General features: G+C 36.9%; 1 protein-coding gene across 7 annotated transcripts in view; it reads left to right on the forward strand.

The window, feature by feature from the left end:
• Nucleotides 1–453: 453 nt before the first annotated feature.
• Nucleotides 454–14,267, forward strand: part of KLHL32 (kelch like family member 32) — a 102,771-nt gene continuing 88,957 nt past the window's right edge. For all 7 annotated transcript variants that reach the window (XM_075148056.1, XM_075148060.1, XM_075148057.1 and 4 more), the window contains exons 1-2: nt 454–476; nt 3,146–3,326. In XM_075148056.1, coding sequence (XP_075004157.1) covers nt 454–476; nt 3,146–3,326 — 204 coding nt within the window. The remainder of the gene's footprint in view (nt 477–3,145; nt 3,327–14,267) is intronic.

Raw genomic sequence — 14,267 nt, forward strand, 5'->3', positions numbered from 1 at the left:
CAAACACCAGTAGATCCTTCTGGCCTACTCTTCAAATTGAAGAATTTTTGGGAAGATATTTCCCTCCTCACCACTCTTCCACTTTTTTGAAATAATATGTGTTCCTGAGTTTGCAGAAAGGAAACATGCCTCAAGGGCAGTAGATACAGGAGTTTCAGATGGTAGGGTATGAATTTCTAGAAAAGGCTAGAGGAAAGGCCACTTTCAGACTGTACTCAATCTAGCCAATAAAATTTCACATGCATCTAATCTATATGGTATGTCTTTCTGCAGTAGAAGGATTGAAGAAAGTTGCTTTTGAATTACACATCCTGAAAGTATTGATCTTTAAGGCTGAGGCTGTGTATGCTTTGAATTTTAATGTTCCTCTCCTTTCTCTCTTTTTAGCTGGAATGCTTGCTGCTTTCCCTACAGGATTATAAACTTTGATATTCAGAAGAGCAAAACTGAAAGATGCCATCTGAGAGGTGCCTGAGGTATAGTATTTGGTAGCGTGTAGGAAGTCATTCACATTTAGGATGATGTTTACCAAAGCATCAGTTAACTGAGAGTAGAACAGTGAAACTAATATTTTTGTTCATTAGGTAGGGATTCACATTGTCAAATACATATCCATGTTATAATCTGCGAAATACTACATTCTTGTTGCCACTTATCTCTAGCAAAGAGAAGCGTACCTGGGATTGATTTGGGACCCACAGTCTCTTCATATGTTATCTTTTTTATGCCTTTGTCTATATGCGGAATTTTTGATTGTGGAAGCAACTGGCATTTTACATTCATGCATCTCAATTGGTGGCTGGTGATCATTTTTGGTGTGTATAGTGTTCGACTATTCAGGACATATATTGCTCTTCCAGTTCTTTGAAATTACTTCAAAGCGTTCTCTCAACTCATTTTCCTGCCTTCCAGAATCTCCCATTCTGCCTCTTTCCTTCTTATAGAGTCTTAATCATCTATATGTACTTGCCAGTCTATCCTTTCTCATTTATTTGTATTGTCCATTGTCTCATCAGAGACTTTGATCTTTGTAATTTAATTAGTTTCTGGGAGCACTTTCAAGCAGAACACTCAGCAGAATTTACTAATCTAGTTGCTTTTCTGCAGAACCTTGCACTAGTCTGATATGCTGGTAGTTGTTCTGTTTTACAGAGTAGTTGACACTCATGGGCTGATCTGGGAGCTCAGAGATCTACCTGATATTACTGGGACATTGTTATCATTCCAGTTCTGTTCCCCTTTCCCTGCCATGCTTCTGCAGCAGAAGAGAATCAGGAATTCCTTGCATTTGCTGTTGAGTTTATCAACGGACAATGTCACTACAAAGTGACCATGTTATGTTTAATGAATCAGTGCTTTTTCATTCACAAATTCCAGTTAAATTGCCTTGCATGTGTATACATTCTTCATATGTTGTTAACCCAATGGTTACAGGTAATTGATTTTCACTTTGGTAATTGAATTGAGAAAAGGATTATGATAGAGCTCAATTTAAAACCACAGATGCTTGATTTTATATATATAAGATTTCCTCATAAAAATTACCTTTGTGCCTTGTCCCTCTGATCTGTTTTCTATTGAATGAAATAGTCCTTTTCTTGTGGAAAAGGACTTTCACCTCTGGATGATTGTGAAAAAAGCAAGAGGAATGAAGGTCTTGGTTCACAACATTGGGGGAGAGACTAATAAAAACAGAAATAAAGAGAAACCATTTCTAGATGTAATTAGCTTATTAGACTTGCTCTAGTTTGATTTAGTCACTTTGCTATAGAAATTACAGAAGGGAAATAATTGTTAGAAATAATTCCCTTGTATTTTAACAAGTTACATTTCTTGATAATTGTCATTTAGAATATCCGTGGGGTTCCACAAGCAGAACAGCTGAAGGAAAAAGCATCATTTGAATGAATCATTTTGAAACTATGTAGGGTATGTCCATGTGTGAAACCTAAATTATTAGAGAGGGGGTGAAATTCAGATACAGGTTATTCCTGTATATTCCACTTTGGCCATCCTTCTTCTGGAAGTAATGTCTTAGTTCTTATCTTTTTAAAAGATTAGGTTAGATTAGAGCAAACAGACTGCAAGGCAGGTCTGCATTAGTTTACAGATGCCCAGGGTGCAGCAGTGGGATAGGCAGTACAGAGTGTGTGTTGATGGGAAAGGAGAATATAGCAGCCACACAGGTGCTGCATAGCATGTGTATGGAGTGAATTACATGATTGTAGTGGAAAGACAATAGCTTATTTACCCCTTAATCAAAAAAAAATTTATACCTTCACTTTGATTTACTCACGAATGACTCTCTATAACTCACCTTCTATAAAGACCTAGATTCTCAGGCAATATGAATTGGTATAGTCTCACAGATTTCAAATAAACTGCTTTGTTTTGTGCCAAAGAGGATTTGCAGATTTGTTTGATTTGTTTCTGTTTGCATCGACAGTTATATTGTCTCTTCCTTCTGCTGTAGAAAAGGAAGCTGCAATCAGACAATCCTAGGCTGGATGACGTGGAAATCTTGTATTCATACAAAGAGATACTCGGAGGTGGTGGAAGGCCTCAGCATTTTAAAAACAAGCAAACATCCTCCCCCCCCAATATGAAATAAACAAAAAAACCCCACAACAGTTCATAAATGTGAATGATCTGAAATTATTTGAAAACATTCAGTAATGCGGTATCAGACTTAAACAGCCACCTGAGACCATGAGTCTTCATTCTTTTTAGTAGGGCTAGTTACATAGATAGATACATACTCCTTTCCACTAACACATCAGTTTGAGCCACTTAGTTTTCTGTTGCTCCATTGGCCTACGTCCTTTATTCTTCTCACTTAATTCTAAAATGATTCTGAATTAAACCTATGAGTCCAGCTGACTTCCAGTGCAGCAAATGAAAATCAGAACAGTTGAGGTTTTTAAATTCAAGTATATAATCAGGTTTCATAATACTTCATTATACTGAGCTTTTCTTGTGATGTCTATACCGTATAAAGATTTTTGCCTGACAGGGTTCATGACTTTTTTTTCTTTCCAAGAACTATCAAACAATCTCGTCTTAGAAAAAGTTCTTCTATATTTCTGACAGAATCTGCTTGTTTCCTACATTTTTTTGACAAAATCTTTCCCCTTTCCCCTCTCAGCGTTCAGGAAATGCTGACAGGTCAGAGGCTTTGTCAGTCCAGTTCCCATAATGATGCTGTCCTGGCGGCCCTGAACCAACAAAGAAGTGATGGCATACTTTGTGATATCACCCTTATTGCTGAAGAGCAGAAATTCCACGCACATAAAGCAGTCCTGGCAGCCTGCAGTGACTACTTCCGAGTAAGTCCAAAGATTTTTTAATTTTTATATAATAATATTAAAAATTACCCCGAGGGAGGCAGGGATGATTATAGATATCATACTGAACAAGCTTTAAATTTGAACCTATAGAAAATTCACGATTATTGCATATTTAGTAGAGTATACAACTTTAAATATCCACATATATGTCATAGGAAAGAAATGTTAAGAACATAATGTAAGTTCTTTATCATTATTTATGATTAGTCTTCCTTCCCCGCCCCCCCTCAATAGAGATAGGCAGTACACATCTTCTATGAATCTTATGCCCCAGTAAAGTCAGAAAGTGGAAGATTTTTTTTTTTTTTTAGAACCCAGACATTTGAGATAGTTGTGATTAGAGCATGGAAGGATGGGGAGATGAAATTTAAATATTAATAAATGCAATTTAAGTCAGCCTGAGAGTGGATTTTTGTAGGGATGTAAATGGTTACTCTCAAAAAGGAGGCCATAGCAATTTTTTTAAGCGTAATAAAACTTATTTTCAGAAACAAATGTTTCTGAAATGTAAAGGGTAAAATATTCCCTGGGAAATCTAATTCAGATACTCAGCATGGAAAATTGAACCCAGGTGCTAAAATTGCAGTAACTGAAAAATTGAGTTTTCTAATAGGAAGAGCATTCTTCATATGAAACAATTCTACTAAGCTTCATTATAATGTACCTGTTCAAAATGTTGGACTGCCTATAGCTTTTTAGTTGACTGGTGTTTTTAGGTGTGAGTCATCCTGTTGTTATTCAGAGACTAAAGCTGAAATTAATTTACTGCTTTCTCTAACAAAGTAAGTTTGTTTAATATTTTGCCTACACTGTAATTGTAGTGCTACGAACTTCTTTATGGTGACTTTTATGTTTTGTTACAATAGTAATACAGTGTATGACAACTGTTCTATATCCTTAATCACCTGAGCAGAATTTTTATCTTCTTGTCAACTCTCTTTTGGTTAGAATTGAGACTTAATTTATTCTGTGTATTTAAGAAACATTGTTAACTGTTACTTTCACTGTGATGATGTTGAGCCAATTGATCGCTCATTTTTTGAGCTTGTCTGCATGCTTATGTGTTCTGCTACTGCAAACTCTGTACTGCCATAGCTGCTAATATTGCTCTGTCATGGTGCCCTGGCCTGCTGTAACACAGATCGCTTACCACTTTTTTCCTTTTACCCCAGTGCACAGAGAGGGATTTTGGAGATCTCTAGCTCTAGCAAGTTGATATATACTTGTTGATGATAGATATACTACAGGACTGCTGTTCTGGTTTGATTGAAATATTTTAATAAGGGTGCCATATCATTCCTCTGCACCTGTGACATACATTCCTTCCAGAGCTCATCGTACCTTGTGCATAGAAACATCATAGAGTGGGCAGCTGTACCAGTGTTCAAGCAGTGTGGTAGAAACAGCTTCTACTTTGGTCACTTATCAATTGACCTTGACATTTGGGGCACTGTGACTCACCTTGTTATTTCCAGTTGAGTTACTTGGTATTTGCTGAACAGTTATTGCAAATTAAAATCTTAATGCCCTATGGAAAAGAAAAAAACCAGTTTTATGATAGATCAAATTCCTAATTGCTATTGAGAGAATGATCTGTGCAGCATTTAGTAATTTGATCTGCCTCAAAATTTTTATAATTTGATAGGACATATTCTTCAGACTTTAAGTATCAGCTATAGATATGGAACTTGTGCTTTCTGAAATCAGCCAAACAGTTTCTTCTATCAATGGACAAAAAGCTTTGTTAGAAAATTGTAGAATGAGATTTATGTTATGTAGGAAGATGGCAAAACAGTTACTATATACTATGTTCCTGATCCTAATAATTTAGAAAAAAGCAAGGATTGATTAAAAAGCAATAATGTTTTGTATTTAAACAGAGATTATTAATGTTTTTATATCTAGGGGGTTTTGCCTAATTTGAGCTACCCGAATATTCATTTTCTAAGATTTAGGAGAATGAGACCAATCTTCATTCAGAGTCAGTGAAAAGAAATGGGCATTTCCAGAGGATGACAAAGGGGGATAAAAGATTTATTTAGAATGAAATGAATCACCATCTGGAAGTGCCAGATCTGTCTCAACTGGTCATAAAGACTAGACTCACATACTTCCAATTTAGCTGTTAAAATTACCTAAGATTATTTCTACCCTTTTTTTTTTTTCTGGATTTTCTTGGAGAAATTCTTGGAAGAACCTTGCAGATTTTCTAACCCTGAAGAAGCCATTGCCATGGGAAACTTACCTTTCACTAATTTTTGTGAGATCTTTTTTCCATATAAGCACAGAACTGCAGTGGACAGGATTCTGGGAACATCAGATGTTGGAGTTGCCTTGAATAAAACTGAGATGACACCACTATACATCAGTGTGACACAAAGAACTTGCCTACCGTAGCTTCTGGTTTCTATGGCTTATAGATTTGATTAATATACCATCCTTCCTTCAGCTCTATCTGGAGAGGCTGTTGTTCAATTCTTAAGATCTCACAGATTACTCAAAAAATATGTTCAGTTCTACACAGGGCTCTATCAGAATGAATCAGCATTATTTTTTCTGTTTGTTTTCTCTTTTTTGCCACTCTTGTAAAACAGCTTGTACAAGAGACTGGATATTTGCTTTCTACAGAGCCCTTTTATGGTTTTCTGCATGTTCTGTGTCTACTTTGATTTGGATGGAGCTACTTCTGAACTTGTGGTGTTTTCTTGATGAGAATAACAAGTAAGCTGAGCAGCATATTTTTTTCAAATTGCCACTTATTTCTTTCTTTTACTGCAAAGAAAAGTTTGTTAATGCTTTTGAAGGATAATTACAGACTGAGGGAATTGGAGCCATTGTATGTGGAATAGTGGAGAAGGTCAAACAGATGTTGCCTTATCAATTTTTCTTTGAGGTTGTAGTCTGGAGTAAAATCTTAAGTTGCTTTTCTAAGACAAGCCAGAGACCTGAGCATCAGCAAAATACAAAGGGCCAGGCTTCTAGGGTAACAGCTTGCCATCCCTTCTTCCAGTTGGTATAGTTAGTCTTGTAGTTCCAGCTGTGTTGAAAGAGTGGAATTTAAATCCTAAGCATAGCGCCCGATTTGGGAGTTTGTTACATTTGTACTCCAAAATGTTGTGGTTTTTATTTTAAGAAAAAAAGCCCTTAGGAAATTGTGTAGAAAGACTGCATTAAAAGTACAGTGTTAAATTGCAAGATTTGACACTTGAAAATTACGGGTTTCAATTTTTCTGTTCAGCATCTCCTGAAGGACCTCTTCTTTCAAAATGAACTAAGGAATACAGTAGTCAGCTCCATACCCTCAAAGACTCGTATAAAGAATAGTAAACATATGTATTTTTATGAATTCTTTTTTAAGCAACAAACAGCATTTTGGGCAAACTTTTCCATATGACATGCTGTAATTTGCTATTTGTCTCAGTCTATTGCAGTGAGACAAGGCAGTTGAGTAAGTGAGTACGTGTGCATTGTGATAGCTTTAGCAAGCTAAGTGATTTCCAATTAAAAGATTCTTTTTCTTTTTTCCCCTCTGGGAGCAAAATGAAATGTTACTGCATGACTTCATTAGTAGGCATTTACAGTGTTGGCAGGTGATTATATAACCTCAAGGTTTTCTTGTACAAAATGCATTGGTTTTCCAGTCAGAACTCCTCCTTTCTTCTTCCTTATTTTTCATTTGAGTGGGTTCATAGTCACAGGACTTTGATCTTTCTCAAAAAGGTGCAGATTTTCCATGTAATCTGGATGAACAAAAGTATATCAATTAACTAGAATAGATTTTAAAATGTCAATAATATTCTAATTTTTTCCACAATGAGCATGTTCAATTCTTAAAAGAATCTTTCTTCTCTGAAATGAACTGGTAGATATTAATTTTACATACAGACTTTGTACTTATAACTGTCACAGTTGATTCTTAAGCAGTTTATTTTCAGGGTTTTTCTGTGCTGTCTTTCCTCCCTGTCAGTCAATAGATAATTTCTTTCTGTGTACACAACATTGCTGATTGTCTGTATTTTGCAATATATTGCATTGTTTCTCGATAAGGTTAGAGAATTAATTTTAATAAACAAATCCCTGAGGTATGAAAGACTCTATGATGCAAACAGCTTTTGAGGTCTTGTTACATGAATCATAAAGGGGAAGAGGCTCTCCCTAACACATCTTAAGGATAGGTCGGAGGACCTAGTTCTGAGAAATCAGAATTACCTGCTGCTTTTGCGGTATAATGTGATTTTGTTTTTCAGTATTTTAGTATTGATGTGCGCGTACCAAATAAACAGTATTTTCCTTGCTATTGTACCCTGGAAGTGATGCTACTTAGAAATCAGTAACATTTTAAAATGTTAACTCTTCCCATTGGACCAAATCAACTCTATTGTTCTACTAACATCTAGTCATTACTGAGGCTTTTGTGCCAAAAGAGGCTCTTACCCTCACTTTTAGCTTTCTGTGTAGGTTTAGAAATACTTCCTCTTCTTACACGTCTAAACTTTTTCCGGGGATTATTTTAATTTCATTTTTTCAGTTGGAAATTATGATATATTGGAGAAACTAAACTATTTCGTCCGTGTTAATTGCCTAACACAGCTTTGGTAGATCTCAGTCACATAGATACACTGCATCATCTAACATTGTTTCTAAACTAATGCTTTTTTTCATTTTTCCCAAACATATAGAATCATTGCTCTTGTTAAATGCTGTAGATGGGTTTTTGTTTGTTTGTTTGTTTTTTATAATTACTGCAGATTCTTTAACTGAAATCATTCAAAGTATACCCTTCATAAGGATATTACCTGCTTGTAATAATTACCTAGCAGGTAACTTGAAGTGAATTCCCATATGCCTGTTGTCTACCTGCAACTTGCACCCAAAAGCAGTGTTTTAATGAATTTGAAACTTGAAGTTCTAAGTTGGACCAATCTTTGTGAACAAGATAACAAAAAGAAGGAAATGCAATTGAACAACAGATTCTGCTTCGATTGAGGGAACTGGTTGGCTCTGTTGTTCAATTGCATCTCTGTCTTGTATATAAGCTATTGTAAGTAGAATTCACAAATGTAAATCGATGTTTGGAATGGATTTTGGTTTTGTTGAGTTCTGAGCAACTTGGGCAAGTAAGGCAGTGCCAAATGCAATTTGGCATATTTGCCAAATATAATTTGTAAATATAAAGGCAACAGAAGTCTACTATGGAGGAAAAGCCTCCAAAAGAAAATAATTAATTATTGTAAATCAAACAATGTTATCCTAATTAATACTACTGAAACGTTTGTTTATAGCTTTTCATTATGTAATACGTATAGTTGATCGCCACTAGAATATGTTAATAACCCATAGTTGCCCTTTATTGGACTCCTCAGTACAAGAGAGACATGGACATATTGGATAGAGTCCAGCAAAGGGCCACAAAGATGATGAAGGGACTGGAGCTTCTCTTCTGTGAGGAAAGGCTGAGAGAGCTGGAACTCCTTAGCCTGGAACAGAGAAGGCTCAGGGGGATCTTATCACTGTATACAAATACCTGAAGGGAGGGTGTGTAGAGGACAGAGCCAGGCTCTTTTCAGTGGTGCCCAGTGACAGGACAGGGGACAATGGGCAAAACTGGAAACACTGGAGGTTTCCTCTGAATGTCAGGAAACACTTTTTTCCCCTGACGGTAACTGAGCACTGGCACAGGTTGCCCAGGGAGGTTGTGGAATCATAGAATCATTTAGGTTGGAAAAGACCTTTAAGATAAGTCTCCATCCACAGAGATATTAAGAAGCCATCTAGACACAGTCCTGGGCAACTGGCTCTGCCTGAGTAGGGGATTGGACAAGATGACCTCCAGGGTCCCTTCCAACCTCAACTGTTCTATGATTCACAGTGGAACTAAAACAATAAAGACAGTATTCCTAGAACATTTTAGTTAAACTGAAGCTCTGCTTTTGTGTTAAGGTACTAAAAATGTAGGTGTAAACTGATGTGGTATGGATACGATCTGTGGCTGAAATGACCATGTCTCCCCTTTCCCCATGCATATTTTTTTTGTGAAACCTACCCTTTCAGGATCGACCAAGGACTCGGGAAGTGCAAAAATCTGGTAGATTCTGAGCCAACGCTATTTTTCACCAAGTCCTGAACACATATCTAGTACACACTTGTTTGGGACAGTACAGGCTGAAGTCCAATGTTCTTTTAAGTGTAGTAGGAGAGTACTATAGGAATAGTATGTGTTGCATCCAAACTATGCAGACTATCATAATGGACTTGGGAAAATCTGTGTACTGCTTGCAAGGATTCAAGAGGGCCACGGAAAGCAAGCCTATTTGTGAACCTGACTCTTAGTACAAAAATCCTCCTTTAGCGCTCAAGTTAGAAAGCTAGTCTGTTAGTTGTTCAGAAGCAGTCATACCTAGCCATGTATGGCTTGGCGCTAGAGAAGGACCATAGGTGGAACTGTTGTCCCTCAAACAGGGTTTGTTACCCGGGGTGCCATAAGGCAATCTCACACACAGAGCCGAGATATTTATTTCATGTCTGTGCAGAGATGGGTGCTAAGTGGTAACTCCACAAAGCTAGCACACCAAAATACAAAACAAGTCCTTATTTATATCTTAAAACCGGCTAACTACCGTCCCTTCTACAAACAGCTTGGTTATTACAATTTTCTCATTACCATTTTGCTTTGTCATTCTCAACCTTAACTACACATGCTCACTGAGTAGGGGTATTAATGTGGTAGGGGGAGATTTCCGCAGTGGAGGTGTGGTTTTCATATTATAATTAGGATAGGTTAACTTAGGACATGATCTTTGAGGAACTTGGCACAGTTTTTACAGTTTGAAAGACACTTCATTTATCTCAAGTTCATGCCCACTGGTTCATGACCATCCATTCCTTTCCTATTCTAAAAATCAATTTATCAGAATATCATGTTATAACAATTCCCAGGGTATCTTAATTAATTATTTACAAGCTTCAGCAGCTTTCCCATGTAACCATACTACAGAACTACTGTTTGTTTGGAAATCTGGCACATCCATGATGCACTGATCCACATACAACAGATAAACTACAGGATGCAGATGTACAATTGTAGAGATGTCAGATGAATATCCCAGAGGTGGCAAACCGTGCACCCTGTTACGATTCCTTGCATCCTTGTCTTCTTATCTGTGCTCTCACTGATGATAACTTTTATGAAAATTGAAACATTTTCCATGAAATACCAAGCAATCTTTCTGCTGCCATCATGATTTATGCACAACTAGTAATATCACAGCTGAGTGGTATCTCTCATTTACTTATACATCTTTGCCATCTTCTTACTCTTAACATTCTTCCCCACAGTTTCAGAAGACTCAGGACTTTTGACCAATTCATTTCTTGTCTTTGCTGTACTAATTCATATTGTCCTGTGCCATTCTCCATTATCAATACCCTAACTCAGAAGCAGTTCCCAGTCACCCTACAAAACTTCAGAACATGATATAGTATTCTCATTTACTGTCACACCAGCAGTTTTCTTGTCTAAGAACTTTGATAAAGATGTCTCTTTTAAATATGCTTAATACTGAGATAAAACTATTTTCTCCCCTTCTTAACTCTCTTTTTGATCTCTTTTGGGTTTTTTTTTTTAATGCATTCTTCCTGTGTAAGAATACTAACTGCAAACCTGGGAAGGAATATAATCTTAGTAGTGGTTCCAGGCTTGCAATTTTTGACCTCGTAGTGTTCACTACCATACAGTGATGCTGTAAGAAATCTAAGGACTATTTCAGCATGCTGTCTAACTGTTTAGCACTATATTTTAATTCTTCTGCATGTGAAATCAGCTACATGTGGCCCAATGCACATGGTTCTGGGTGATGCCAACAATGCAGAAGATATTTGAAGATTCATAGTGTCTGGTGTTGTGAACATGTTCACTTACACACCGCCTGTTAAAGAAATGAGAACTCAGTGCTGCTTGCTTCTCATTGGGAAAAAAACTTGCCTAAAATAAGAGGAGGCCTGGAAAAAATAATTTTTTTTTTTTTTTAAATTGTCCTTCTAGCATAATTAAAGGTTTAAATACTAATTAGAGTTTTGTTACTAATTATTCAGTAATCCAGTTACAGCTGACAGGACATTCCTTCATTTCTTAAAATATTGTTTGATATAGGCATTGTCAGTAGTTTTACTAAGTTTAATCAAATTGTTGGCAGTAATGTAGCATGGGCAATTGTGAGGTGGCTTGTATAAAAGCCTTTCTAATATTTATCTGAACAGACTTTTTTACTTCTGAAGTATACACAAAAATGGTTTGCAAATTTTTTAAAGCTTTATAAATAAATATTTAATATTCTTTCAAAGTGGACAAAGTAAGGGAGTGTATCTGGGTTATTTTAATTTGTTCATCCTTATCTTTACAATTAATGTTTTTTTATTCTGTGAGAGTCTGAGGTAATTTTCCTTTGCTGCAGACAGAATTCCCACAGCTTAGCTACGTGGGTGCTATCAAAAACATTTACAAGACTCTTCTCTTTTCTGAATTCTGTTTTCAAATTCCCAGCAGTTGTTATGCTGTCAGAGTAAATATGTTTCTGTTGCAATTCTCATAGTATGTAAATGAATTAATTGCAATTCTGCCACTGCTGGATGGTAGACAATATGGTGTCTTATACTCTCAGTTATCCTCTTGATTATTTTTTTTCTTTTTCTTTTTTGAAGTACCTACGTGTTTAGTAAATGCACCATGAGTAAGTATAGCAGAATCAACTCTGCAGTCAGTGAAATAGGTCATAGGAGGCTGTCGCTCATTCTCTCTAATTAAATTAGTGTTATAACAATATGTGGTGTTTGGTTACTATTCAATTGATGCATTTTCTCAGTTTAAAAGCAGGACAGAAAGGAGTCATTGCAGCTGTGTTGCTGTAATTGCCAATTTTCTTTGCCATCTTCTTTGCTTGCTCCAGACTACCTCAGTTCAATTTTGCAGTGCTGCTATAGCAAGAGTTCTGAAGCTGGGCTGGGCTCAGCTGCGATTTCTGTGTCGCTAAGTGGAGCAGACCTGTGGTAGAGAAGTGTTTCACACCTGTTTTCTTCTATATAGTCTGGTGAAGAAGTCTTATATTTTAGAACATTGTTGGATGCAGTAGACACTATTCTGTATTTCGCAGTCTCCATCAGTATCTTCCTACACAACCTCAGGAGAAATTAAAGCTATTATTCTGTGGGTGTAGTGAAGCTGAAAACACCTTCTGCTCCAACCACCTGAGTGAATTATTTGGGCAGCGTGTCACTTTTAGCTTCAGTGAGTAGGACCCACGTACCATTTCAATAGCATGAGAAGTATCCAAAGAAAGAGGCAAGACTGCTAAAAACACAACCCTAACACCGTGTTAGGAAGTTTTAACACTATTGAAATAGCTGTTTTGCTTTTGGATGCTGCCTCAGGGTTTCTTGCATTCCTCTTCATTTGTATAAGAAGCCCATCACAATGCACATACTTTTGCCTTTTGTGTTGCACAACATGCTCGTTGGAAGTCTTAGAGGAAATATCTTTCTTTATCTTTCTAATTCTTCAATTGCTTCATTTTCAATAGTGCTGGTTTTTTACACCCTGTTAACAACTTCATTTTAGTAGACAGAAATGTGATATTGGCTAGTTGCATTCACATCATTGTAGTCCTTCATCTATTAAAAGGTTGGATTTAAGCAGTGGAACCTCTACATTTGACTGTCCTGAACATCTTTGTAAAATGCTGCTGGTTGCTTATCTTCAGCAGGAGTTAATCTGCCTAAGTCAACCTCTTTTCAAACTTCGATATCTAAAACCTCTCTAAGTCCTAATCCACTCTTCCTGGATGACCTAATGTGCAAGTGCTGAATTAATTAAACTGCCTCCTTATCTCCTACTTAATAGGTAGTGCCTCAAAAGAGGGAGATGCCCTTAACAGCATTGGGTGAGAACGTAAGAATGGCCACACTGTGTTGGATCATTGGCTAGCTGCTTTAGCAGTAGCTGTTTGTGATACCTCGAGAAAAAGAGTAAAAGCAGGCTAAGTGTATGTGATGTATCCCTGAGAATTCCTCAGCTGTTTTCAGCTCATGGGCATTTCCTGAGCAGGGTGTGATTACTGTCTGTTCAGCAATCCTAAATAGGTCTCTCATCCAAGCTTTTATCCTCTTTCCTATTGAGCCTGTGGAAGATTTCTCATCCACTGTGTTCTCTAACAAGGTGGCCCACTTGTGTGAAGAACTAATTTTTGTTTGTTCTGAAGCTAATTTCCGCCAGTTTCACTTGATTCCTTCTAGTTCTATTGGAAAAGACATCAAACCATCAGTTCCTAGGTATTCTTCTCATGGCACTCAATCATCTCTTTTCCAGGTTGGAGACTTCTGACTTACTCAGGTGCTACTCAAATGGAAGCTGTTGCATATTCTTGATGACTTCTCTGAAGTTTTTACAGCTCTAGTATATCTTTTGCGAGATGAGGGTAAGAGAATTGCGTGCAGCAGTAGGCAAAGCATAGATTACTGCATAGGCATAGGTTTGATTTCTGTTTTGTTCTCTCTTGCATAACGATTTCTAAGTTTCGATTACTCTTTTTTTTTTTTACTATTGATGAGCACTGGGAAGACTTTATCATTAAATTCTCATATGCTAATTTTATAGTTGCCATTTTATAAGCCAACCACTCATCTCATACAGTCCTTTTACAGTTTATCACATTTTGCCCATGTCCTTACTAACTTGAATAGCTTTGTCTCAGTGGACTTTCTAGCCACCCTGCTCTCACCTTTGTCTAGATCTTCTCTGAACAGCTCAAACTGAGATGCTCCACTGGAATCATCACTCCCTGTGAAAACTGGCTTGCTCTTTTCTTGTTCACTGTTTTATATCTTCAGTCACTTACTTATCCAGGCAAAGATCTCTCCTCTTTTCTCGCT

This window comes from Calonectris borealis, chromosome 3 (genome assembly GCF_964195595.1).
Source record: "Calonectris borealis chromosome 3, bCalBor7.hap1.2, whole genome shotgun sequence".
NCBI classification, from domain to species: Eukaryota; Metazoa; Chordata; class Aves; order Procellariiformes; family Procellariidae; genus Calonectris; species Calonectris borealis.